Source organism: Balearica regulorum, chromosome 1 (genome assembly GCF_011004875.1).
Source record: "Balearica regulorum gibbericeps isolate bBalReg1 chromosome 1, bBalReg1.pri, whole genome shotgun sequence".
In the NCBI taxonomy this organism is placed as follows: Eukaryota; Metazoa; Chordata; class Aves; order Gruiformes; family Gruidae; genus Balearica; species Balearica regulorum.
Window position 1 is genome coordinate 44095508 of NC_046184.1, and position 23531 is coordinate 44119038.

The window sequence follows — 23531 nt, forward strand, 5'->3', positions numbered from 1 at the left end:
GGGGAGACCTTGTCGCTCTCTACAACTACCTGAAAGGAGGTTGTAGCCAGGTAGGTGTTGGTCTCTTCTCCCAAGTAACAAGCAACAGGACAAGAGGAAATGGCCTCAAGTTGTGCCAGGGGAGGTTTAGATTGGATATTAGGAAAAATTCCTTCACCGAAAGGGTTGTCAAGCACTGGAACAGGCTGCCCAGGGAAGTGGTTGAGTCACCATCCCTGGAGTTATTTAAAAGATGTGTAGATGTGGTACTTTGGGACGTGGTTTAGTGGTTGGACTTGGCAGTGCTAGGTTAATGGTTGGACTCGATTCTATGATTATTAACACATGGCTCCTGCAGACTGGAGATACAGTTTGGTGTCAGCCTGAGGTGCAATCACTGAACCCAAGGAGTTAGTGAGGAAGAGGAGCTATTTGCTTAGTTCACAGATACAGGCAGGCAGTTTTCCCACGTTAATGAGTGCAGTGCGCGTAGCAAAGACTTAAGGGTCAGGTCTTCCCCTTCACCAGAACTGCAGGGTGAAACGAGGAAGGTACTGCCAAGGGCCAGGTAAGGGCTTCAGCTTGGGCAGAACTGGATTTTGCCCCTTTTGCTTCCCCATCCTCCCTGCTTGGCGTAAAAGGCATACAAGGGAGTTTGTATGTTCACTGGTAAGCATAACAGCAAGGAGCCAGAATATCCATACTTGAGAGATGTCCAGCATTAGTCCCATCAGTCCCATGACCCCATCAGCCAGCATCTCTTGCCCACCAGCGGCACTGGAGTGTTAGCTTAACTTCCCCAAGTTTCTCACCGTTACGTCAGTGAGCGTCAGTTCATGCACAGGCATGGCTGATCCATCTTCTGTGCTGAAAGTAAACAAAAATTGGGTGAAACACTGCCTTTGTATGTATCCCACAGCTGGATGTACCCTGCATTTTCTTTTCTGCTCTACAGTCCAGGGCTGTATTTCCCAAACCTTCTCTGATCTCAGCCACAGCTGCAGCAGTTTTTTTGTTGGGCTTACCATCCTGGTTAATTGAACTTCTTGTGTGCTTCGGAGCTAATTTGCTGGCCTAACTAGCAGAACGCTACATTGTGATGATCAGCTTTTACTCCTGACTGGGGTTTTTTTTCAGGGACTCTTACGTAATTTGCTTCACATTTCTGCTACCTCTGTTTCAACATATGCAACTAGGAAACAAGAATCTTTATCTCTCTGAAAATTTGGGGAAGAGAGTTTTATAGGCAGTATGTAACAGAGTTGTATGTTAACAATACCATGAATTCCATAATGAGGAACTTTCAAACAACTGTTTTTTTCAGTGTGCTGTATAAAACTTGACCATCATATCTAAATCATTATTTCAGTAACGAGCATTATTACGCTTCTTCTGCAGGCAGAAATTCACTGCCAGTTATTTGACCTGAGGTCGGCAATACGCCACACAGGGCTGCAGCAGTGATTAGAGTTTTGGTCCTGACACAGCTCAACGTCAAGAATATCTGGACACTCTCGCTCAGCCATACAGCATCACTGAAGAGTTTTTAGAGATTTCACAAAGGTGCTTGCACTGTATCTTGTGGGAAGTCACAGTAGAAACTAGTCACCGCTACGCAGTGGTGTGGTACGTGCCACCACGCGTTTCTACCCGTAAATGGAACTACTGTTTTGAAAACCAACCGTTGTCTCTGACAAGAAATACATCCTACCACCCCCCGTAAGATTTGTGCCGAGGTAAAAAAAAGAAAAGAGTATGCCATGTGCAAGCAGTACACGCACTTCATTGCTCACTCAAGATGGATTAAGATGAGAAGCCTCTATGATTTCTGGATCTAGAGCAATGCAAAGCTAGATTGATGAATTATCTCTCCTTCACTTTCAGCTGTCAAGCTTCAACTTTTTTTTCAGTGCAGAATATTATTTCCTTATGCTTCAATCATTTTTTCCCCACATTCCTTTCTCTTAGTGCAGCTGTAGCTCCACTTTGTGGAAGATGAGGAAAGCAGAGAGTGACCCAGGTGTGTTAGCTGCAGGACTACGCAGAGTTTCTGAACCTGGCAGGGATATAAAAGATGTGGATCTTCAGCCAACGACGATTAGTGAGGACTAAGACCATTTCTCTTTTTCTCATTCTTCTTCAACTTGAAAGGCACTCAAATCAACACCTTGCTTATTTCTTCCTCCGACCTAGTTGTAAATATACAAAAAAACAACCATAAAATACAGCATGCAAAGAAATGAAGGGAAATTTATTTCATATATATATATATGTATACGCAGCCATGGAAACTGCCTGACCACAGATTCATTTTTCATAAAGAAGGAGGAAGATTTTTCAACCTATTCAGTACCCTGTTGAATATTCTGATAGAAATTAATGCATTCCATCTCTCAGGAAATTCTCCAGTTCTGGGGTTAATGCTGGAGCTGAACTGGCATGGTTTTGAGTGTCCAGAGGCTACAGTTATGAATGCTTTTAAAGGTTTTAAACAATAAGAAAAATTATATTTACAAATTCTTTTTTAAATCTGTTTTCCATACAATGGAAGAGGACTGGATTTCTGACAGGGCTACCTACTGACTGCACAGAACTGAAATGATTTTTCAAAGAAAGAGATTTGGAATAGACTTTATTTAGAAAAATGCTGGTTCTTCTGGATGCTGCAAAATCAACTTCACTTTGTAACGAGGGTGGGGATTCGGCTTAAGGAATCTGAGTATAGGTATCCACATACAGGTGTCTACAAGTGTCCCTGATGCTTAATTCTAAGTATAGACAGCAGAGATTTGGTCAATGAGAGACCAATTTCATGCACAAGGCAGCGGGTTTGTGCTTTAGGGAGAGGCACCTGAGCTCCAGTGACTGCCCGGGGAGCTCAGGCACCCGGTGCTCACGCAGAGAGCTCTAAGTGGGCACCTCAGTTTAATGCCAGTTTGAAAACAAATCTCTCCCAAACCATCCAAAGCTGCCCTCTGACAAGTTGGCCCTGCAGAAGACAGAGCATTATTCTGGCACTTAGCTTTGAAGAGATTGTGAAGCGGTTTAGGAACCCCTCTCAGTGCGGGATCTGTTCTGTGCTCCAGTGGAGCACGATCTCTTAATTGCAAGTTCATGTTATGTCAGACTGTGGCAAGAGCTGTAAAGCTTCACAAAGTGCTGGTCACGTCAATTTGATCAAAACCATGTCAGAATAATAGGAAGAGAGAGGAGCTGGATTATCCTTTTAGTAGGTGACGGCATTATCTTAGCTTTGGATTTTAGGGCCAATGATTTTAATGCCTTGTAGGCTGTACTCAAACCAGACCCAGCACAAAAAAAGTGAACCAGCTAAAGGTGCTTTGAAATGCTCGCCCATGACTCTGTTGTCTCAGTAATTTAATTCCAGGGATGACCTTATCTGAGGAGAAAGCCCCGGGTCTCTGTGAGGAGCAGAAGATAGATATGTTCTGAACAATCTTCACAAGGCATTTGAGGACTTTTCAGGCAGCCAAACAGCAAGAGGAAAAAGTAACAAGATTTTTGACATGCGGAAACTGCTGAGAAAGGTACTTCAACTTCTGCCACATGAAGCTCTGAAGACTACACGTAGCATCAAGGGATGGACACCTTGCAGGAGTGTAACATACAGCTCTGTCTGCTTGGGCTAATGCACACAGAGAGAGCATTGAAAAATCAGCGGTGGTCCATGGGAAGAAAATGAGAAAGTTGGATGCCTCAGTCATGTACATACAATCTAGGGATACGTAAAATCTTGAAGGACGGTGCAAGCAGACCTGAAGCCTTCTCATTGAGGGCCGTACAGCAGGACAGCGCTGGCACTGATGGAAACAGGGAACCGCCCACAGCTCTGGCAGGGACTGCCAGCTCGAGAAATCAGAGTTGGGAGGAGAAAGTGTTCGAAAAGATTTTGTTTACTTTAAAGAAATTCAAGGAGCGAACACAGCTAGTAAATGGCTACAGCATGTCCCAGGCCCAGGGACACCGTATCCTCAACCACGTTAAGAAGTAAGCAGGCATCTGGAGCACGAGCAGCAGCCCTTGTTTCAGGACTGCTGCCAAACACCCCACGCTAATGCTGACAGTTTCGGGCTTTAAATTCCCACCAGCTCTCCACACAGACCATTCATCTGGGGGGAGTTTCCCGAGCAGACCTCTTTTGAGAAATCATCTTTCTTTCCAGGGTTTAGCTTAACGGCAGGGAAGCGGACCATGTAAACAGTCTGAGCCTCTGAATGAAAGGAATGCAGAGAGGAATGGAGATGAAGGACTAGAATGTAATTCCTGTAAACAAAACCATCAGCTTCTTTTAAATTAAACACATACCTATCTTCCCACCGCTTTGTATATATACACATAGCAGCTCAGTAAATTCCTGGGAGATATGAGAGGCAGTGGTCTAGCATCCAAAAAACCATTGCTTTAAGCTTTATTTAAGGAAATGAAATTTGTGAGAGTCTAAAGGCTGTACTGTTATGAGGCTTTGCTGTTCCGTGACAGTAAGCTGCAAGTTAGATGCTGAATGCATTCTAAAAATTCATTACACCTTGACAATACAGTTAAAATGCATCTTATCTATTTGATACTTGGTTTAAAAACGCTTTCTCTTCCCCCACCTACCCTTTTTTTTTAAAAAAAAAGTCATCAAATTCAAGACTTCTGCAAAGGAAACCTAGAGGAATAACTGCAAATACACAATTTGTGTAAGATTTTGCATATGTAAATAAGGTGATGAAGCAGAAGACAACGACAATAATCCTGAGGGTTATGAAACCTTAGTATGACATTTTCACAAAAGCAGTTATGCTTGTCTTTAAGCTCCGGGGCCCTATGATTTTCTTCGTTAACTGCCGCACAGGCTACCGTGTAGTATGGAAACGCCACCAGAAGATGTCAGGCACGAACCGTGGACGTGGGCGGCAGGGGCCATGCCTCAACAAGCCAAACCCACGGAAATAAACACTCAACTGAAAAGCACTTGACAGGCACAGATGTCATTGCTAATACTGTGTCATTACTTCATACTTAAGGAAAATGCCAACTTGGGAAAAATAGAAAACAAAGTTTATGATGCTGTTATATCTCGAAATTAAAAGTAAAAATATCTCTCTCATCTACTCTCACTAGCTCTTTTAATACTTCAGAAGAGCAATTCCACTAAGAGCTGAACGTTTCAAACCAACATATGCACGCACACACAACCCCCACACAGCCCTGGGATCAAGCTTGACAGCTGTCTGATATGTGCTACAACAACTTCCTGAAGCTACAATTTGTGTATTAGACGTAGCAAAGTCCGTAATGACCAACTAGATTTTAAAGGAATTCATTAGGACTTTTACCCAAGAAACCCACAGCAAATTGTGTTTGACTGTTGCACCCTTTATTTCTGCAGGTTCCCTAGCAGCGTACTCAAAAGAAGATATTGATTACTAAGAATAGACCTGAGTTCAGTATATTGTAGACCTAAATGCTTATGACATTTAAGATTACAGTATTTATCTACTCTTTGGCTCTCGCTACAAAAGATTTTACTCTGGTAGGTTTTTATGACTTATTTCCTATTTCCTTATACCCATACATAATCTTTATAGAGTACTGGGATGACAAATAGAGCAAAAAACCACAAGTAACTTTTTTTTTTTTTTTTAAATTTCAAATCATAAGTGGTCTTGCAGAAACAGCAAGTACTTTACCAGGTTTAGCCTCCTATAAACTTGGTAACATGTCATGGGATGGACTGGCATGCCTTCTAGCTAGCAATTCCCAAATGGTTCAGCTTCGCATAAAACCAAGGAACACAAGAGAAGAGTTTGGATTTCAAATGAAGAGTCAGTGTCCTTTTGCAGTTCCCCAGGACAGAAGGGTTTGTGCCTTCAGCAAAAGGCTGGGTAGGGGAATAGATTTTTGGTTCAACTGTTCTTTATGAATGTAGATCTGAAGAGTTCTATCTCTAGCATTAAAAACACAATTAAAGCCAAGTTTACAGTAAGAAAGTACTGTCTTGAAAATGTTCACAGCCTTAGAAATAAGCAACAGTTACTGTTTAGCAATGAATTATGAAAATTATTTATGAATGTATACTATTTCAATTATTTTGGAAATTACTGCTCACTTTAAGGTTGAGAACAGGTGCCAGGTCCAATACTGCAACTTCATTAATGTTTTAGTTTCCTGTAACCATAACTTTGGCACTTACTGTCCATATCTCACAGAAGATTACACTTACATTAGGAAGTTTTTCCCTTGTCATTTTGTTGCACTTGAATTGAGTAAAATCAAGATAAACCACACCTAACTTGAGTCTGATTCAATCACACACCCGTATCTACCCCACGCCAAACCAGCCTGGAATTACTTAAAACCTCTACTCCATCTCTTGACCTGCAGTACTGGAATTTGTAATGGAGTTCATAAACTAACACTGCGGGTCAAGAGAAGAATGTTGAAAATGGGAGACAGCAAACAGACCGGCCAAGAGACGTGACTTCATCCAAACTCTGGCTCCCGAGGAATTCGGAGGCTGGGAGAGCAGCACGCGGTGGCCTCGCACACCTTCAGGACTCTGCTTCTAAGGACTAGGTAGAACTGTTCCATTTCATTTTGTGAAATATATTCTGTGAAGTTAAATTACATCAAGATGTTCTGTATGGGAGGAAGGACAGATGATGATTTTTTATTCCCCTTTGAATTAAATTGGCACGTGAGACACCATCTGGGTAAAACAACATGAACTCCACCTCTTCCTCCTGAGAAAAACTTGCAAAGTCTCTCTATTAAAAAGCAGTCTGCTACATTTCAATGAAGATAGCACTAGGCTCCTTTGGGTTTGGGGTTTTTTTTTTGTTGGTTTTGTTTCGCTATTTTTTCCTTTTTACATAGCTTTAGTAGTTCTAAATACCTGATGTTAAAATTAGACTAGCTCTTCTGCCTGCAAAAATACAGATGAGATATACAACAAATAATCCTGAACAGCAATTCCAAGAGACACTGCAATATATGTAACATGTAAGAAAGTAGCTTTCCAACACCTAGAGCCACCACATTCGAGTTTTCATTCAGGGTATTTTGCTGTCTTAAAGGCTTTGTGGAATGGCCTGGTCTCCAGCGAAAGAAGTCTTTCTTTCCCGTTTCAGAATGAGAATTCAAATGGAAAACTTCACTACAAATAGAGCCGGACATCTGGATCTCACCAGGTGCGTTGGTCTCTTACCGTGCCAAGGTGGGGGAGCCCTTCTGACTCGGGACGCAGCTCCCCTTTTACCGCACCTCGCACTGAGGGCAGTCACAGTCATCCCTTACTTGGGGACAGGGCTTTTCGCACCACCACCCCGTTAGCTTTGTCCCTTTCAGCCTCAGCGGCGGGGGAAGAAAGCGTGAGACGCAGGCAGCAGTTTGCCACCAGATGTTCTTCTTTTTCCTTGCCCAGGCCTCTGCTGCAGCTCTCTCGGAAATCTCTCAGCTGGCTCGTTTGCTTTCTTCTGAGAAGTGGATTGCTGAACTCGCTTCTGATTTCACTCCCCGGCTGGCTGCTTCCCACGCTGCCATTCTTTGATCCTCACCTTCCCGTCACGTATCAGCACGTGCTGCCAGGCAGTATTTCTACCCTGAGTGAGGGCCCGAGCAGCCCCAGCCCCCTCTCGACCCAGCCCAGCCCAGTACCAGGAGGAGCGTGTAGGCAAGGTCTCTGAGGAGAAGCTGTCCCTAGAAAACAGCTGATCGATACGTCTTGACTGAGAGATCTAAATACCTCTGTCTGAAAAGTAACTAGGCCGTTGAAAAGAAAAATGCTGGTTTGGGATACCTGTTGTATACGATCTGGCATGTATATAAGCCAATAATCAACTGGATAGAGATGATCCTGTTTCCTCAGCAGCAAGTCAGAGAGCAGGGCAGAGTTGTCAGATTATTATTAATTATTATTAATTGTCCAGAGAGGTCAGTGTTTCAAACAGAGTTTGAGTGATTTTAGCAGCCTGTGGTCAAGGATTTTTCTCTCCCCCACTCTTCAGCACTGCATCCAGCCTGGTCCCTCCTGGGGGCTGACATCCTTCTCTAGTCATCAAGCTGCTGAAGTAGATTTCATAAACAACTTAATACCAGTGGTTTCCCAACTATGGGCCACAAATCACATGCTCTTGATCTACAGAAAGCTGGCTAGCTCTGTCAAGCTGACTCCACTCATTTCACTTAGGAAAAGAAGGAACAAATGAGAAAAAAAAATGTACTGAAGAGAAAAACGGATTGTACAGTTGTATCTATATTAAATTAAGAGACTAGGAAAGAAAATCTTATAGAGAGACAAGCTAGAAACACAGATGCTTTCCTACTGTTGCTTTTCCATGTAAGCATTTTCTGTAATTGCTGCAGAAGTGGTTACACAATCCTGAGCAGATCCTCTATTTAACGTGGTTATATTTGGGAGGAAACTTGGGAATTAGTTTTTGTTCTTGTACAATGAAATTACTTGCGGTGAGACTGCCCTCTTCCTGGCTTTCCGACATACAGCTCTCACAGGAGGACTGCATGGTGACAAGGGAAAGTACAGGGAGACTAATTAATCTTGTGTTGCATCTGTTTTTAATTCCTAATTTAGAAATATATTAAAAACAGACTCTAGAATGGCCATCCAAAGTTCTGGGCATGTTTTCCAAAAGAGCCAGCTCTCCAATAACATTAAAACCCATTAAACCACAGTCTTAGCAAGGATCATCAAACTCACCTCTCCCCTTCTAAGAAATAACTATTTCAAATCCTTCCCCTACCATTTTACCCTAATTGGAAGAAAGGAGAAGCAATGAGAAGTGTTTACAGTGTCTAGATAGCTAAAACATTACTTCTTTTGAGTACTAAACATGAGTTATAAAACACAGAAAATGCCAGAGTTGAGGAGCTCTCGTGGAAGAACTTACACTAGCAGATCTATCGCCTTTATGGGGGGGGGGGGGGGGGGGTGGGGGTGGGGAAGGGTCCCTCTAATAAAATCAGAATCCTACAGTAGATGAGATGGGAAAGGTAAGCTCCACTTCCTTCAAATGCACCTGGCGCTATGAAGGACACGGCATTTCTCCTTCCTTTTAAAGGATGTTCTCAAAGGACCAGATACTGCCCAGGGGGGGGTTTTTTTAACACAGAGCACAGTAACCACTCCATGCTAAGATCATCCCGTGCTATTTTTTCGTTTCTCTCGCAGACCCTACACTTACTTTGCTGTGATTCAAAGGAACAGGTTATTACTGCTGGTGACACCGATTTGTAGAGCTTGCAGTGCTCTGTCCTTGCTACCGCTACTCATAGTCAAATTCCCCCTTTGCTCGGTGAAGGAAGTCCCATCGCAGCCACTCCCTTCTCTCTTCACAAACTGTCTTTCGAATTCTGGCTGGTTCTTGCAGAGTTTGCAAACTCACAGATTTCTCTGCAGCTCCACAGAACCAACCTCGCTGTCAGCCAGTATCAGAGACTCACCAGCATGGTAATTGCAAGGAATGACCTCACAGAGTACGCAGCAGTGCGCGCACACTCACAGCTGTTGCTCAGAATTTGCTACTGCTTTTGCTGATCCACCTTCATCGCCTGTGGATACTTTCTCATTTTTCTTTTTATTGCATATCACTGAGACAATTTTTAAAATTACATGTGCCAAATACACTTTCAAAATGTATCTGAACATATGTAATAAGTTTTAAGCCTTGTATTGCGACATTTACGAAACATCACACAGGCACAATAACAGCGTAAGGATTTTTTTATCAGCTGAAAACTGACAAAAGCTGTAGCCTTTAAAAGCTTATCTGCCTGAAAAGGAAGAACCTCCCAGCTCTCACCTTTCACAGCCCATAGTCTGGATGCCTTTCTAAGTTGACTGGATGCCTTTCTGGTTGACTGCTATTATTTTGCTGAGTGCTGGGACAGGCTGTCTGCTGGCAGGACGACTCCAGTCACCCTCCTCTCGCGTTTGACTTACTGTGCCCGTTTTGGTTCAAAGCCTTATTGCAACGTTCTGCTCTTTTACACTCTGAGCCCTCTTCTGTCCCTTTCTACTTCCTCTGCACCCCATAGCTATTGGTCTCCATTGCACTAAAGAAATAAAAGGAAAGGCAAAACCAGTATGCGTGAGGACTTATTTTTAAATAATAGTATTTTCCACAGGTTCAGCACAGCCTAGCTACCGTGATAACTATTTGCAGGCCAACATATCGACATTTTCTTTTCCCCTCCCAAGCCAAATATCATCATCTCATACAAATATACTCCTTGCAGGCGTACTTGCCAGCACCTCGGTCCCTACCTGCCATCCAGCCCGACCTTTGCTCCTGTTCCTGTCTCTCACCAACACACCCTAAATTCTCGCTGTGACATACAAACAAAAAAATACTGTCGCAGATCTGCAATGAAATCGAGCATCATAAAAAGTGTAGTTAAAAGGAAGGAGAAAAGGCTATACAACACACCCAGCCTTTTCCCTGAGTGTATGACACTGGATTTGAAGCAGAGACTTGCTTTCCCTCGCCTTGCACCTTCCCCTCCTAGGGGGAAGGCTTGGGATCCTCAAGCCACGTTAGTAAGAAGTGTATTCAGTCTTTGCAACTCACCAGGCAGAACATGACTCCCTTGGAACTTGTGCCAAATAAAAGTGTTTCCTTTTCTGTTTTGGAAAAAGGTCTAATATGTAGTTATATTCTGTGCTCAGTGAGATACTGTTTTATAGAGATCTGATTTCTTAAGCACCAAAAGAAATATTCTTCAGAATGTCATTTTATCTCATCTTGCAAGTGCCAAGGATACTTAACAAACTAAATAGCGTAACATTATGCAGGGGACAAAACTGGGGGGTGAAAGTTCTGCCCATGATTTCAAATATGGATGCTTTACTCAAAGTGATTTAATTATTACTCTTCTCAAAAGGTGATTAAAATTCATTAAAATCCAAAGCAATGCCTGCCAAGATCTCAAAACACTTTATTATTTTAATTCTTGCATAATGACGAGGAAAAATATGTTTTGTTTCAATCTCTCTGGTGAGGAGATATGGCATCTCGCCAGATTACAAGGAGGAAAATTCTCCTTAGTGCCAACGCCTAGTAAACAGCATCCTGCGTCTCACCGCCTCGATGCCAAACAAGGCAGCTGACAAATCAATAGCCAACTTGCTTTAAAACCTTCCTGAGTATCGGGACAAGTTGTTATTTGCAAAAGAGCAGTGGGAAAGACTGGTAAAATTTTGATAAGAGGAAGAGCAGAGCAGGAACATGACATTTTGCCAATCTGCAAATAAATGGAAGCCGATTGATCCTGTCCGGTGGGTTTTTGTATCAGCACTTGGTTAATGATACTGCCCTGAAATATGTTGGTTCAGCTGTCTCGCTGCAGCAGCTTAGTGGGCAGCACAGCACAGTGTATCATCTGGTGCATGGCCTGAGAGAGGGAAAAACCAAACACAAAAGTGCTTGCCTATAACTCTTGCTCCCTGCACAGGTACTTCGGTTGTTTGCTTTCTGCAATCACACAGCTCTGCCTGCAGCACGGGGCCAGAAGAGATTGCCAACAGATTCAAATATTGAGTATTTGGCAGCATCGATACAGGCATTTCCTGAACCCTTCAGTTAAGTGTTTTTGCCTCCATGCCATTAAAAAAAGAGTAAAACACACAGAACGCTCCCAGCTGCAGAGGTAAATAGTAATCTGCTAGGATAAACTTCCTTAGATTTAGAATATAAATGGAACTGTATTTCAGCTTAAGCACTAAAAATCTCAAGAGGTATCTTGCATAAGGCAAGAGATAACAGAAGCAAATGAAACCAAGAAAAAATACAATGACACTCTTCTACTGTAGAATCCTCAAGTAGTCAAATGAGATCTATTCGTCTTTGTTTGAAGCGTCGTAAGAAATAATTCAATGCTGGTGAAGAAAAAAGGATAGTGAAGTGACAGACCTGAAAAGCCTGAGTTTTTATTTACCTAGAGATTAGACAGAGGTACCAAAGCAAAACACCTGAGAAGCCTGCACCTGCGCTTACCCACAGAATGGACAGAGCAAAGGCATCAGCTTTATTCACCCATTTCAGCAACACACTTTTGGATAGAAGAGTTCAGTTTCTACTATGAGCACTTGTTTGACCTCTCATCTGAGCTAACACCCAATTTACAACCTCACAGTGGATCTCTATGACCCAAACTCAGAACGGCGTATTGCTCTGCGTTACAGAGGCAGCCCTGTGAACACCTGCCCATCACTGCTGCCTTTGAATCAGTGAACATTTCCACCTCTTATTAGAAATCCCAAAGAGCAATCCACTTTCTTCTACTGGTGGAGTAAGTTACGCAGTTATTGCCAGGAACAGTTTCCAAATATTGGAATACGCTCCCATGGAAGGAAGCCAGTGCAATTCTCTCTGCGCTCAACTGCCTCAGCTGAAATATTAACAACGTTCAAAAAGCCACATAAACTCAATGGACAGGTTGCCAAATAAAAAGGATGCAATTCCTACGCAGAGTTTCTCCGCCAGAGACTGCTGACAGCTGCTTAAAAGGCATCTGACTGAAGAACGTGCTTTTAGAGCTGCACTGGCCGCTTTCAAAATAAGAAGCTCCTTTCCTGAGATCCTTATCCAGTTCTGGGCTTTTCCAAGCAAGTGCACCCAGAGGAGTATCTTTCTCCTGCTGCTATGCAGATCAACCAAAAATACACATATGAAATCTCAGTGAAACAGATAAAGTTAAGAAAGTGAGTAATGAATGTTACTGAATACTAAAGAAAGTAGAAAAATGTAAATAATGTTTACTTTTACTTCATTTTTAAGTAGTCTTAGGTATTACTTATAATACAGTTAATAATCATTGCAGTTCTTGCAGGAACATGACTTTCAAGCTATCAATTTTTGGATTAAAATTTCTAGTATTAAAAAATGACATCATTACACCAGCAGCAAACTGCTAATTTTTCTAGTTAACATTTTCTATAACAAACCAGTTAATTTTTCAAACAAGTACAGCTATTTAAATGGATGTAAAGGAAGCACCCGAATACAGTTTTTCAGTTACATAAAATATCGTTCTAACCTCGTAAACATAAACCTATGATACATACATTTGTAATTATTTTAAGTGGTTTTACAAAAAACATATGAGCATCACCACTGTAGAGTAGGCACAGCAAATTACCTTGAAAAGTACTAAATGACTTCACTCAGTAACATTATAGTGAATGTGCTTTTTAAAAGATTTTTTTTATTTCACTCTGAAACACTTGCATACTACTACCTGGTATACTGCAAAGGCAGTTGTCTTTGGCTTTTCACAAATCTCTCAGCAGTTGTTGAAGACGACTTTGTTGTATTTAAATCTGCAGGATGCAGAAACAAGGCGCTCAACACAAGCAAACCACAAGTCGTCCGTAAGGTAATGATGATTTGGCAAGGGGATCCCACCACATCCTGAGAATCAGCTCTATCACATTTCTGCTAGAGATCTAAATACTTGGGGCTAGCCCTACACATTCCCAAATCAAACATCAAACATACTGATGCTACTGCAAGAGTACCACAAATTAGGTAATATTTGGAAAGCAATGTCCAAAATTTCTACCTATGCATCTACAGCCTAGCCTCATCTAGGGAAGACACGATCAAAGCTGTGATTTTAGATAGTAATTTGCATTTCTTGAAGGGTGGAAAGTCATGTTCTTTTAATTTTGAAGTATTTGTGCAAAGGTGAGCAAATGAAAGGCTGGAGATCACATTTTTATCATAAAAACACTAACTATACTGTGGTGATAACCAGAAACATTTTTCGATTTTTATAAAATAAATTATCCAGTTTCTCATTGCTTCCTTGTGAAAAATGCATGGAAAAAAAAAGCTGGAGAAAACCTAGGTTTTCTTCCTCCTTACACACCTATTCTTCTCCCTAATATTCAATACTGCACAGTCTCATTTTCTCCTTATCTTCTCCCTTTATAAATCCTAGAACCTGGACAGTGAAAATTGGAAGCAGCCAGTCTTTTTAAAATGCCACTTCTCATACAAAACCAGAACAACACAATTACAGGAGGTTTTAAGTGATATTTTATTACAAACGATAGCAAGTAGAAGCAGTTAAATGGGAAGAAAGAATGCTTCAGTTGGGAACAATTAGCATTTTCTATATAATTGCTTCAAAGAGAAATATGAGAGTTATTTCTAGAGAGTCTCAACTTGCAAAGCTTCAGTGGTTTTATTGTCCCCACCCATTAAATATAGTTGGTAGCTGGCTGTAACCACACTTACACTGTTGCAATCAAAATTTTAAACTCTAAAACGCATCATTGTTGTAACAAGCCTTCAGGCAAAAGCAGAGATTAACATTTCTGAGAGAGAAAAACAAAGATTTCATTCCAGAGGCTCTCTCAGTCTACAAAATTTGATTTCCAGAGATAAATACTAATGGAGAACGCGTCAAGATGCCAATTATCAAGCTGCAGTTTTCTCAAATATAATCTTGTGCAACAGAAAAACACCACTTTTCTTTTAAAATATGCTTTGGTTTCTTAGAAAATACCCTGGTAGAAAGAAAGGACAAGAGTTAATGCTGCTTTGTTGCATGAGATTACACAATAGCTTGTTGAATGAGCCTGTAATACCTAAATATCTTCAGATCATTTCATCAAGGGAAACCCATAAAAATTGCTTGAGTTCCTGCCCTAAAAGATTAAGCAGAGACTATCACCACATTATAAGTGCATCCTGTCGCTATTTCAGAAAGCACTGGGTTTATTAGCTGTAACACCTCAAGAAGTCAACAATGAGAAGATAAATTATAAAACTGGTTCATCTTCAACAGCATTTCTGTTTACCAGAAAAAAACAGGCAGAGTATTAGCACCAAACATGCATACATTTTCATTACCTCCCTTATTAAATTCCAGACCTCAAAACAAAGTTTGATACCTATGTTAATATTCTTAAAAATTTACATTATATTGATTAAAAATCAGCCTAGACTTGGATTATTATCTCTGCAGTATGCATAGGGCTTTTATCTTTTGTTATCCCTAACAGAGCTTTACCACATGACAAATACCCAAGTCAAAAGTGTTAATTAAAGATATTGAAGATATTAAAGATGGCACCTTTTACCTCAAAGATTCCCAAACTTACACAATTATTGCCAAAGTTTACTGTTTTAATCTCTCAGCAATTAACATCACAGATACATTTCTTGAAGAAAGCCCTAAATACAAATAAAAAAAAGGAAGAGAATCTCACTTTTCCTACCTCCTTCAATAGCAACATCCACTACAATGCCATCACTAATTACTAACCATGTTTTGCACGTTTGGGCCGAAGTACTAGAAAATGCAAGCCAGGCATTTCCAGAACTCTGCTGTTATTCTTTGAGCCCCATTTAAAGGTGGTAAGATTTCAAAGTCTTCTCTGGAGGCAGCAACTTTCCCTTAAAGAAAAGCCCTAGGAGACTTGACATTGCCTAAGAAAATGAAATGCATGGTGTAAGGGACTCCACCCATTTCCTAATCAAATATTCAAATATGTCAAGTGCTTAATATTACTTCAAATGTCTTGAGTGAAACCAGAAATTGTCAAGTCAATTTTGCTTAAACCGAGATCCCTACTGAGATAGCATCTCAAGAGAGATCTGGCTATTGGCTGTGTAATTAGACCTTCCCGCTCAAGGAAAACTAAATGAAACATAAGCATGTTTCCATACTCGAAGGGTTGTCAGCTGCCAGACTGGAAGCTCTCAGCTGCAAACCTGTAGATGTAGGTGGGAAACCACTGGACCTCCATACAGAACTGTGCTCCTTAGGACCGTTAGACACACATCAGAAGGATATCTCTGTTGCTGACTCCTGCCCAAATGCTGTCCATATGTCAGCATCGCTCTTACGTGTGGCATTCCTACAAGGTTTCCTTTTCATTTTTAATAGTTGGAGAGTAACAGCTTTTTATGGTGTAACTGGAGCATTTGATCTTCTCAATATCTACATCAATATTCCATCCCTCTCAAAACCTTGGTAAGTTCTTGGCATCCCAGAGCAACTTCCAGCAGCAGTACATTCCACGGTGGAATTATTCACCAAATGAGAAAATTTTCTCACACAAATGTTTGAGGTCTGTTTAAGAATGGAAAAAATCCAGCAAAGAATGGTTTATGGACACTGTTACACTTCACGTATACCATCTGAAGCTTCTAGCAGAACAAGGGAAACAACAAGATACCAAAAGTACAAAAGAGAAAGGAAGAGATGGACTACGAGAGAAAAAATTAGGACATCCAAAGGAGAACACACGAAGTGCTACGATCAGGTAGATGTTGCATGGCAAATCCAGTGGCTAAAGGAGAAGCACAGAACAACACTTGTGTACTTGGAGCTAAAATTTCCCAGCAAGACTGAAGAACATGAAATACCAAAGGCAAAAATTGTGGAAGGACATACCTTTGTATTTTAAAACCAAACAAAATCCGAAGGCCACTGGGCTTTCATAAAGGAAGCCAACTGCAGGAATAATAATCCTAAACCAAATTCACATAACATTTTAAAATTTACTAAGTGCAAATGCTCGTAATACCTTATCCATAAAGTAACCATGGTGTTGAATGCATGGATTCTTACGGTATTTATGTTTCAAGTTGTTTTTTAAAAACAACACTACAAATTTTATGATAAATTGCGATATAGGTATTATCTCCCTAGTCTTTAGTGATGATCCACTTGTTCTCTTTATGTGTAGTCAGCAGCAATGAATGAAAAGGAGGTTGTCTTTAATGATTCTGCCTGTGCAGGAGAAGAGAACATGTATTCACATAGAAATTTCAGAAATTAAATCTATTGCGAAGTCAATTCACTTCGTTTCTGTAGAAGTAGCACTGTAACATCCTTCATGACCTTTTCCTGGGAAGGGCTATATGTCAGCTTTGAGGTACGGGAAAAGGTCATTTCCATCGAATTGATGGAAGGGTACTCACTACATTCCCAAAGCAGAAAATTAGTGTAGTAGAAATACGCAGATTTCTCTCTTGTGTGCCTGCAAACACACACGCTTGAAGAAGTGAATCTGAATGTAAAAATAATTCTAGCAGTTCAGGTTGGGAGCTTCCCAGTATGGGTGACAAATCCAGTTAGAATTTTAGTCAGACAATATTAATTCTTCTTTAAACACAGTAAGTAGTCAGCCTGGATTAAAAAGATTTTAGTTTTATTTGGACAAAGGCACACAGTCTTTATTGTTTAACACGTATCTTTTACCTGCAACAGTAAGAACCTCAACATCATTTTTAAGCTGATACCACAAATAATATCACAACTAATCAATGTTCAAAACTAAAATGGATATTTAGTTATTTGTAGCTTAATGATGCTTCAACTTTTTAAATGCATAAAACGGATATTTAAAAAAAAAAAAAAAAGACTCCACATTATGAGACTATTTTCAGAGGAAAACTCAACTATCACAATTTTTCCAGAACAGAAAAATCACAACTAGCCCTGAACAAGAACAGTTACACCAGAAATCCAGAAATAAAAGCAAAAGGATCAAATTAACAAGGTAATGTACATCTGCTACAGTTAAGGAAAAATGGTAGACAGAGATTTGCTACAGTAAGTCAACATACTTGGAAGACCATGAATGCTACTGAAATATACATGTCAAAGCTCTTTTTGTCCTGGATACATTGAAGCAGTCCTAAAGAAATGCTTAATAACAGAAATAGATGTGCTTCTAGAAATACTAGTGTCAGTATCTTTTGCAGGTATCGACACTAGAATGACTAGCATGGAACAGATCTGTAGTGAATTTCTATATCAAACTAAATGAAAAGATCCAGAATTCATTTGTTTCATTTCTAACAAAACTTTTAAGTATAATCTTTAGCTCTTTAGTCTCAGCAGCTACAGGTACCAGCACAAATGTTTTCTTATCGTACTAAGTTTTTAAATTGTGTCTTGCAATGGTAATTTCTCCAGCTAAAATAGTTGTTTCTTATTAAAAATGTCAGACATTGGCAATCAGTAATACTGATGCAAATGGATCAACTTAACTGACATCTTCTTGAAGGGTCTGAGTTGAAGAAATACTGACACTCAATCATATGTTAATGGTATCGATAGTTATTACACATGTACTTGTTTCCCAATGATTACCTTTCCTCTTGGCTACTAATACTGATCTGTTTCAATTCAAGCTGGAAATAGCCACAAAGAACTTAGAGAAAACCATAAAATAGCTGGAGTCAGTGTAACTCTGCTGTCCTAGCAAAATGTTAAAAAGTAATTTGATCTCCAGTATTGCTTTTGGTCTCTCTTATGGTAGCAAATTTCCAAGCTGTAATGATACCAGACAAGTTGAAAGAGCTTTGATGTAGGTTAGTCGGTTGTTTCCAACATACTAACACCCCTGTATCTTTTGTAGTGCTTATGCCAATCACAAATCTTTCCACAGCTAATTCTCAGTACAGTTGAATTAAAAAAAAAAAATCTCAATAGGTTATACTTCCTACTTTGGAAGGAATTGATTTATTTCTTGTTACCTTCTTTTCTCACTCTACCAAATTCAGAGTCAATCTAACACAGAAGTAACTAATCCTCAGAGGTATAAATACAAATCTGGTAATTAACCAGTGAGAAAAACCACTCATTTGCAAATACAGACTGTACTCTTTCAGTTAATATATACATCAAGTAACAGTGAACTTAAACATGGCCATTTCATTATTTTAAAAATGAGCGAATTTGAATTTCCTTGTAAAAATTGCCAACATTTATGTATGGTCGAACTTCTTTAGGGAATAAATCCCACAAACATCAGTGCATATTATCAATGATAAAAATATTTCTGCACAATTTTATCCTTCAGCTCTGGATGTAGTATATGTTTTCTATACAACAGTGTGTGACCATAACAGGACTATCATTTTGCATTATCAAAATAGGAATTATGTGCTGTCCACTATTAAAGTACCTTGAAAAAATAATTATTTGCTTTAGTCAATGGGAGTACTTTTCTGGTTAGATTTCCTAGATGACCCAAGTTACCCAGAACACAGATGCTAGACCTAAGCGGTTTGGTATGAATTTTAAGACATGAAAGTTCAGAAACCTCCCAAAAGACTTACCCATACAGTTAATATTGCATACTAATGCACACTCCTCCTCCCAAAAGAGAAAGCCCTAGGAAATTAATTTAGCGTAGGAACATTAATACCCAGATTCATTCAGGAATCATATAGCCTTCCCAACTGAGGTGGGTTCCCCCTTACAGCAGTCTCTCTTCTTTTAAATCACACAACTGAGAGCAACCGAGGTGTTGCACTAGTGAGGACGTGGGTTAGTGAATTGCTGGTAAGGTAGCTAATTTAACTCCTTCAAATCACCTAGGATAAAAACTTATTCTATTTTTGAGCTTGACTATAAGGGTACCCTACTGAAATAAAAAGTTAATGGCAAGTAATGACTAGACAATTATTAACATTCTATGTAATCAGTTTCCCTAGAATCTAGTAAACTTCTCCCAAGAGCCTGATAATGTCAGTGATAATAAATTGTTACAGATATAGTTTTTTTCAAAAAAGCTATTTAAATCTTCCAAACTGTCAGCAGAAGTGTTATGCTTCAAGATACAATTTGTGGAAATTTTTAAAACCATGAAGAGCTTTACATTTGTATAATAACACACAACACCAATAATGTCCTGAGGTACTTTATCTGTGGGTTCCCAATAGTTCCTTTGTTCACACGTTCTGCCTGAAGCATTACTGGTTTCAAATATTTTGGAAACTTCCCTTGCCAGTACCTCTTCAAGGCAGGTTATCAGAAGTACTTCTGCCAAATATTCCTGTCAGCTGGATGTCCAAGTTAAAAAAAAAAATTCTAATTTTGGCATTACTGCTGCTAAGTTTTAGTCAATACGCAATGCAAACCAAGAAGAGGTAATATGAAGAAAAGTAATTCTTGTTTATGTTCTTTGTTGTTATTGTTCTTTGGTTTAAAATGTATGTAAAATACAGTTTATGAAATATCTTATTTACAACTTCATATTAATATCTGTGTGTTCTGCATTAACTCCTTAATGACGCTTCAGTATGTTTGACATCCCATGTCGTAAATCAGTATGTGTATTTCCTACCTAGTACACAGAGAAGGAAATCAGATGTTCTTCCAAAGAAAGTCTCATATTTATTCAGAAGGCATACATCTCAACTGATTTTTTATTACTTCAGATGTTTAATTTCATGCAACTGATAAATTAAGGGACTTCGTACCATTTGCATAATATTAAAAGAAGTATTCATTGGTGTATATCATAGTTCAGAAGACCTATACAAACCTCCCATACCATGTAAAACCCTGAATAAAGGTTTTAAGTGGTGTCCCATGAGATCTCATCCACTGTGAAGGAAAACATCAAGGCATCTTGGAATATAAGTGTCTTGAAAAATACTTTAAAGCTTTGAAAAGTTCCTCCTCATTAGAATACACAAATACAAAATAACCTATCCTATATCCAAAACAATCCAAGGTGTAGCAATAATACCTGGATTTGAAATTTAAGAAACTCTTACAGTCATTAAATATGCATTATGAAAACAATTGGCAAATATGAAAAGATGATTGTTACTATATATTAAAGTTGCCTTGAAGTTTTAAGGTAACAAAAACTATATGCATACACCCTTCTGACAACAAACTTCAAAATCGTCAAGAAAGAGCCTGACCTCTTCAACATGTTTCCATTTCTAGTGTCCTGACTCAAATGACACATACATTTATTCTGATCAGGAATGAAAAATGTGCTGTATTAAGATGAAATAAAGTACATCAAATTTCAGCCTAACAAGAATTTTAAGAAGAGAATTGTTAACTGAGGTCTGTGGTTAATGTCAAATGAAAATTTTGTCTACTATTATGTTACAGAAGAATCAGTACGCAGTCATTAACTGGATTGTAACACCTAAACAGGCACTTTTTAAACACCTTGTTAGTTTAAAATCAAGGAAGGATAAAAGGTTTTTTAAATCATTTGATGTTTCAAAAGGGCATGGATCACTCGTATGCCTCTCTACTATGTTATGTACAAAAATTCTCTCTCAGCTTAAAAAATGAAAACATCAAAAAACTCACATTGGTTATGATCACTACAAATTTTAAGATGACAGCTTTAAGTAGAAGAGTATTGCAAAAGTGTCTTTGCTAAAATGAAAGCTCCAGGCTTTGTCTGAACTCTCAACACAGCAAACACACTTACTGCCTAATAGCAAACTTGCATTTCATTGCTAAAACAAAAGCTTTAAAATAAACTGCAGTGCACAACTTCAATATGATTCTAAGAACTCATTAATGCTGATACCACAGGTGGTTTATTGGTTTGGGTTTTTTGTCTGTTTTTAATAAAACCTCCCCCTCCTGCCAGAATACTGTTATACAGGGAAAAAAAAAATGCTACTCTCTACTATTGTCAGTCTTTCAGATATGGTAAAAACCCCTCAACATACATGAGTTTTAGAGCAAGTAACCAATCTGCAAAATGTTACACATCAGTAATAAGGCATCCACTTTACAGCTGTTTAAACAAAAGAGGAAGTATTTTCCAAAATATATATTTTGGATCTGTGTAAACAAAGCTTATATGTATTGCTTCCATTCATTTCAAAAATATACAACCACATGGAGTGAAAATGATCTTGGTGCTATGAATTTTAAATTACTGTAATATTTTAAATTACTGTAATTTATGCAGATGTAATCTGAAGATACAAAACTGAAATACTTTTGAACTTACTATTTTGAAATATGTCAAGAAATTTAATTATTCTTATGTGAAAAGAAAGCTAAAAATATACCCCAAATTTGATGCCATTTCATTGAATTAAGAAGAAAGTACTATGAAAATAAACATTCATCTGGTTTCCTAACAATAAATATAAAGACAGTTATTATAACATACTGCAACACAGGAAGTATTACTATATTGACCTTAACGTTCAATCAGTAGTTTTTAAATCTTTCCTCATTGAGGCTTGAATCTTCTACCTTGTCAGCTGTCCAACAACTTTTAAGAGGGTTTTATTTTCTTGCTTCAATTGTTCGTTTTCATCTTCTATATCATCTAGATCCTGTGAAAGGAAAAAGAAAAAATAAACATTTCTCAGGACATAAGTACAAACTCTCCATCAGTAGCAGCAGGAATTTAGCATCTTAGCTCTGAAATGAAGAAGTTGGGGTTGGGAAGAATCGGTGTCACAGTAGCTACCCTTAAATCTGTTCAAACGGCCTTTTCCCACATGTTACTGTAATTACAAAATATTAATATTATATTCCCATGTATAAGCACCTTTAAATGGAAACATATAATCAAAATGTAAGCTACAGCAGGAATTAATGCATCATGAAACCAAAATAGGATGGGTGTGATTATTTTATTGGCATACACAGAGAGTGTATTAGTCAGCTATTGCCTCAGCTCCCCAGACGGTGCTTGTCTGCAACTACCCCCCTCACATATAACATCACTGGTTATTACTGCAAGAAGACTTGCTTTGGGTTTTAAATTAAGTATCAAACATTTCAGAAAAAGTACTGTCTGCCCATTTATTTATTTTCTGTGAAAAAATTTAAAAGTCAATTTGTAACTTCTGTCTAAACCACTACTGAAAGAACAGAAAACATACACAGTAAGAATAGGTGCTTAAAATAGACTGCTCCCACCCCAAATGTTCATCCTTTTCCACTAATTACCATATTTACCCAGTTCCCATTTCACTTCTTCACTTCCAAGTCTTTTCAAGCCTTTAAAGTGAAAACCCATGAACTTGGCTATTTAATGTAAACATCACTTTGGTAAAAATAATTTCACTGAAAAAAAAACCCCATGGAAGAAACAGAATGAGAACAAAAAAAACAATGAAGACACGGAAGAGTGACCTCAAGGACAGCACTTTAAGGAGGAAAATGAAAGGCAGGCAAAGGAGTAAGAACCCGGATTCTCATTCGAGGTCTTAGATGCCTTTTGACTGAAGTCTGCAAAATCCTACTGTTGCCATGCTAACTTTAACATAAACCAGTAGTAGAGAAAAGATTTTCTCTCTCATTACTTTAAGTTGTTAAGCAGTGTTTGACATACAGAGACTATTTTCCTGGTTTTTTTAGCGGAGTCATTCCAGAGGTGCATGCTAGAGATGTTGTGTTTAATCGATATCATGATTTTTAAAAGCCTCTACAGTTTGCCAAGGCAAAATCCATACCACAATACCTTTGCAATTACTCTGTTGTTTTTGTAATGTGCACTCAAGAAATTGCTAGCAGAAATTCCTCTTTGCCTCACAGAAGTAAAGCTGCATCACAGTATGAATGGCTTCCAGGAAAAGCATTTGACCACTCCAACGTAACAGATACAAGTGACTTAAAGATCCAAACATGAAAAGTTTTGATGGATAGCCACTATAAATACACTTCACTATGTAATTGTAAGAAATAAGTCTTATCTTCTCTCTTGTGCAGTTCAGATCAATAATCAGATGGAAGGGACAACACTTTTTCAATAAAATGATTTTTTTTTTAGT

The 23531-nt window shown here is 38.9% G+C and overlaps 2 protein-coding genes across 2 annotated transcripts in view; one reads left to right on the forward strand and one right to left on the reverse strand.

Moving 5' to 3' along the window:
• Positions 1–23531, forward strand: part of RPS16 (ribosomal protein S16) — a 321098-nt gene continuing 297567 nt past the window's right edge. Inside the window, exon 1 of the mRNA XM_075747541.1 lies at positions 1–6. The gene's annotated coding sequence lies outside the window, so the exon portion shown is untranslated. The remainder of the gene's footprint in view (positions 7–23531) is intronic.
• PAWR (pro-apoptotic WT1 regulator) overlaps positions 17154–23531 on the reverse strand; it is an 85623-nt gene continuing 79245 nt past the window's right edge. Inside the window, 1 exon segment of the mRNA XM_075747568.1 lies at positions 17154–22085. Within this exon segment, the coding sequence (XP_075603683.1) occupies positions 21999–22085 (87 nt within the window). The 3' untranslated portion in view covers positions 17154–21998.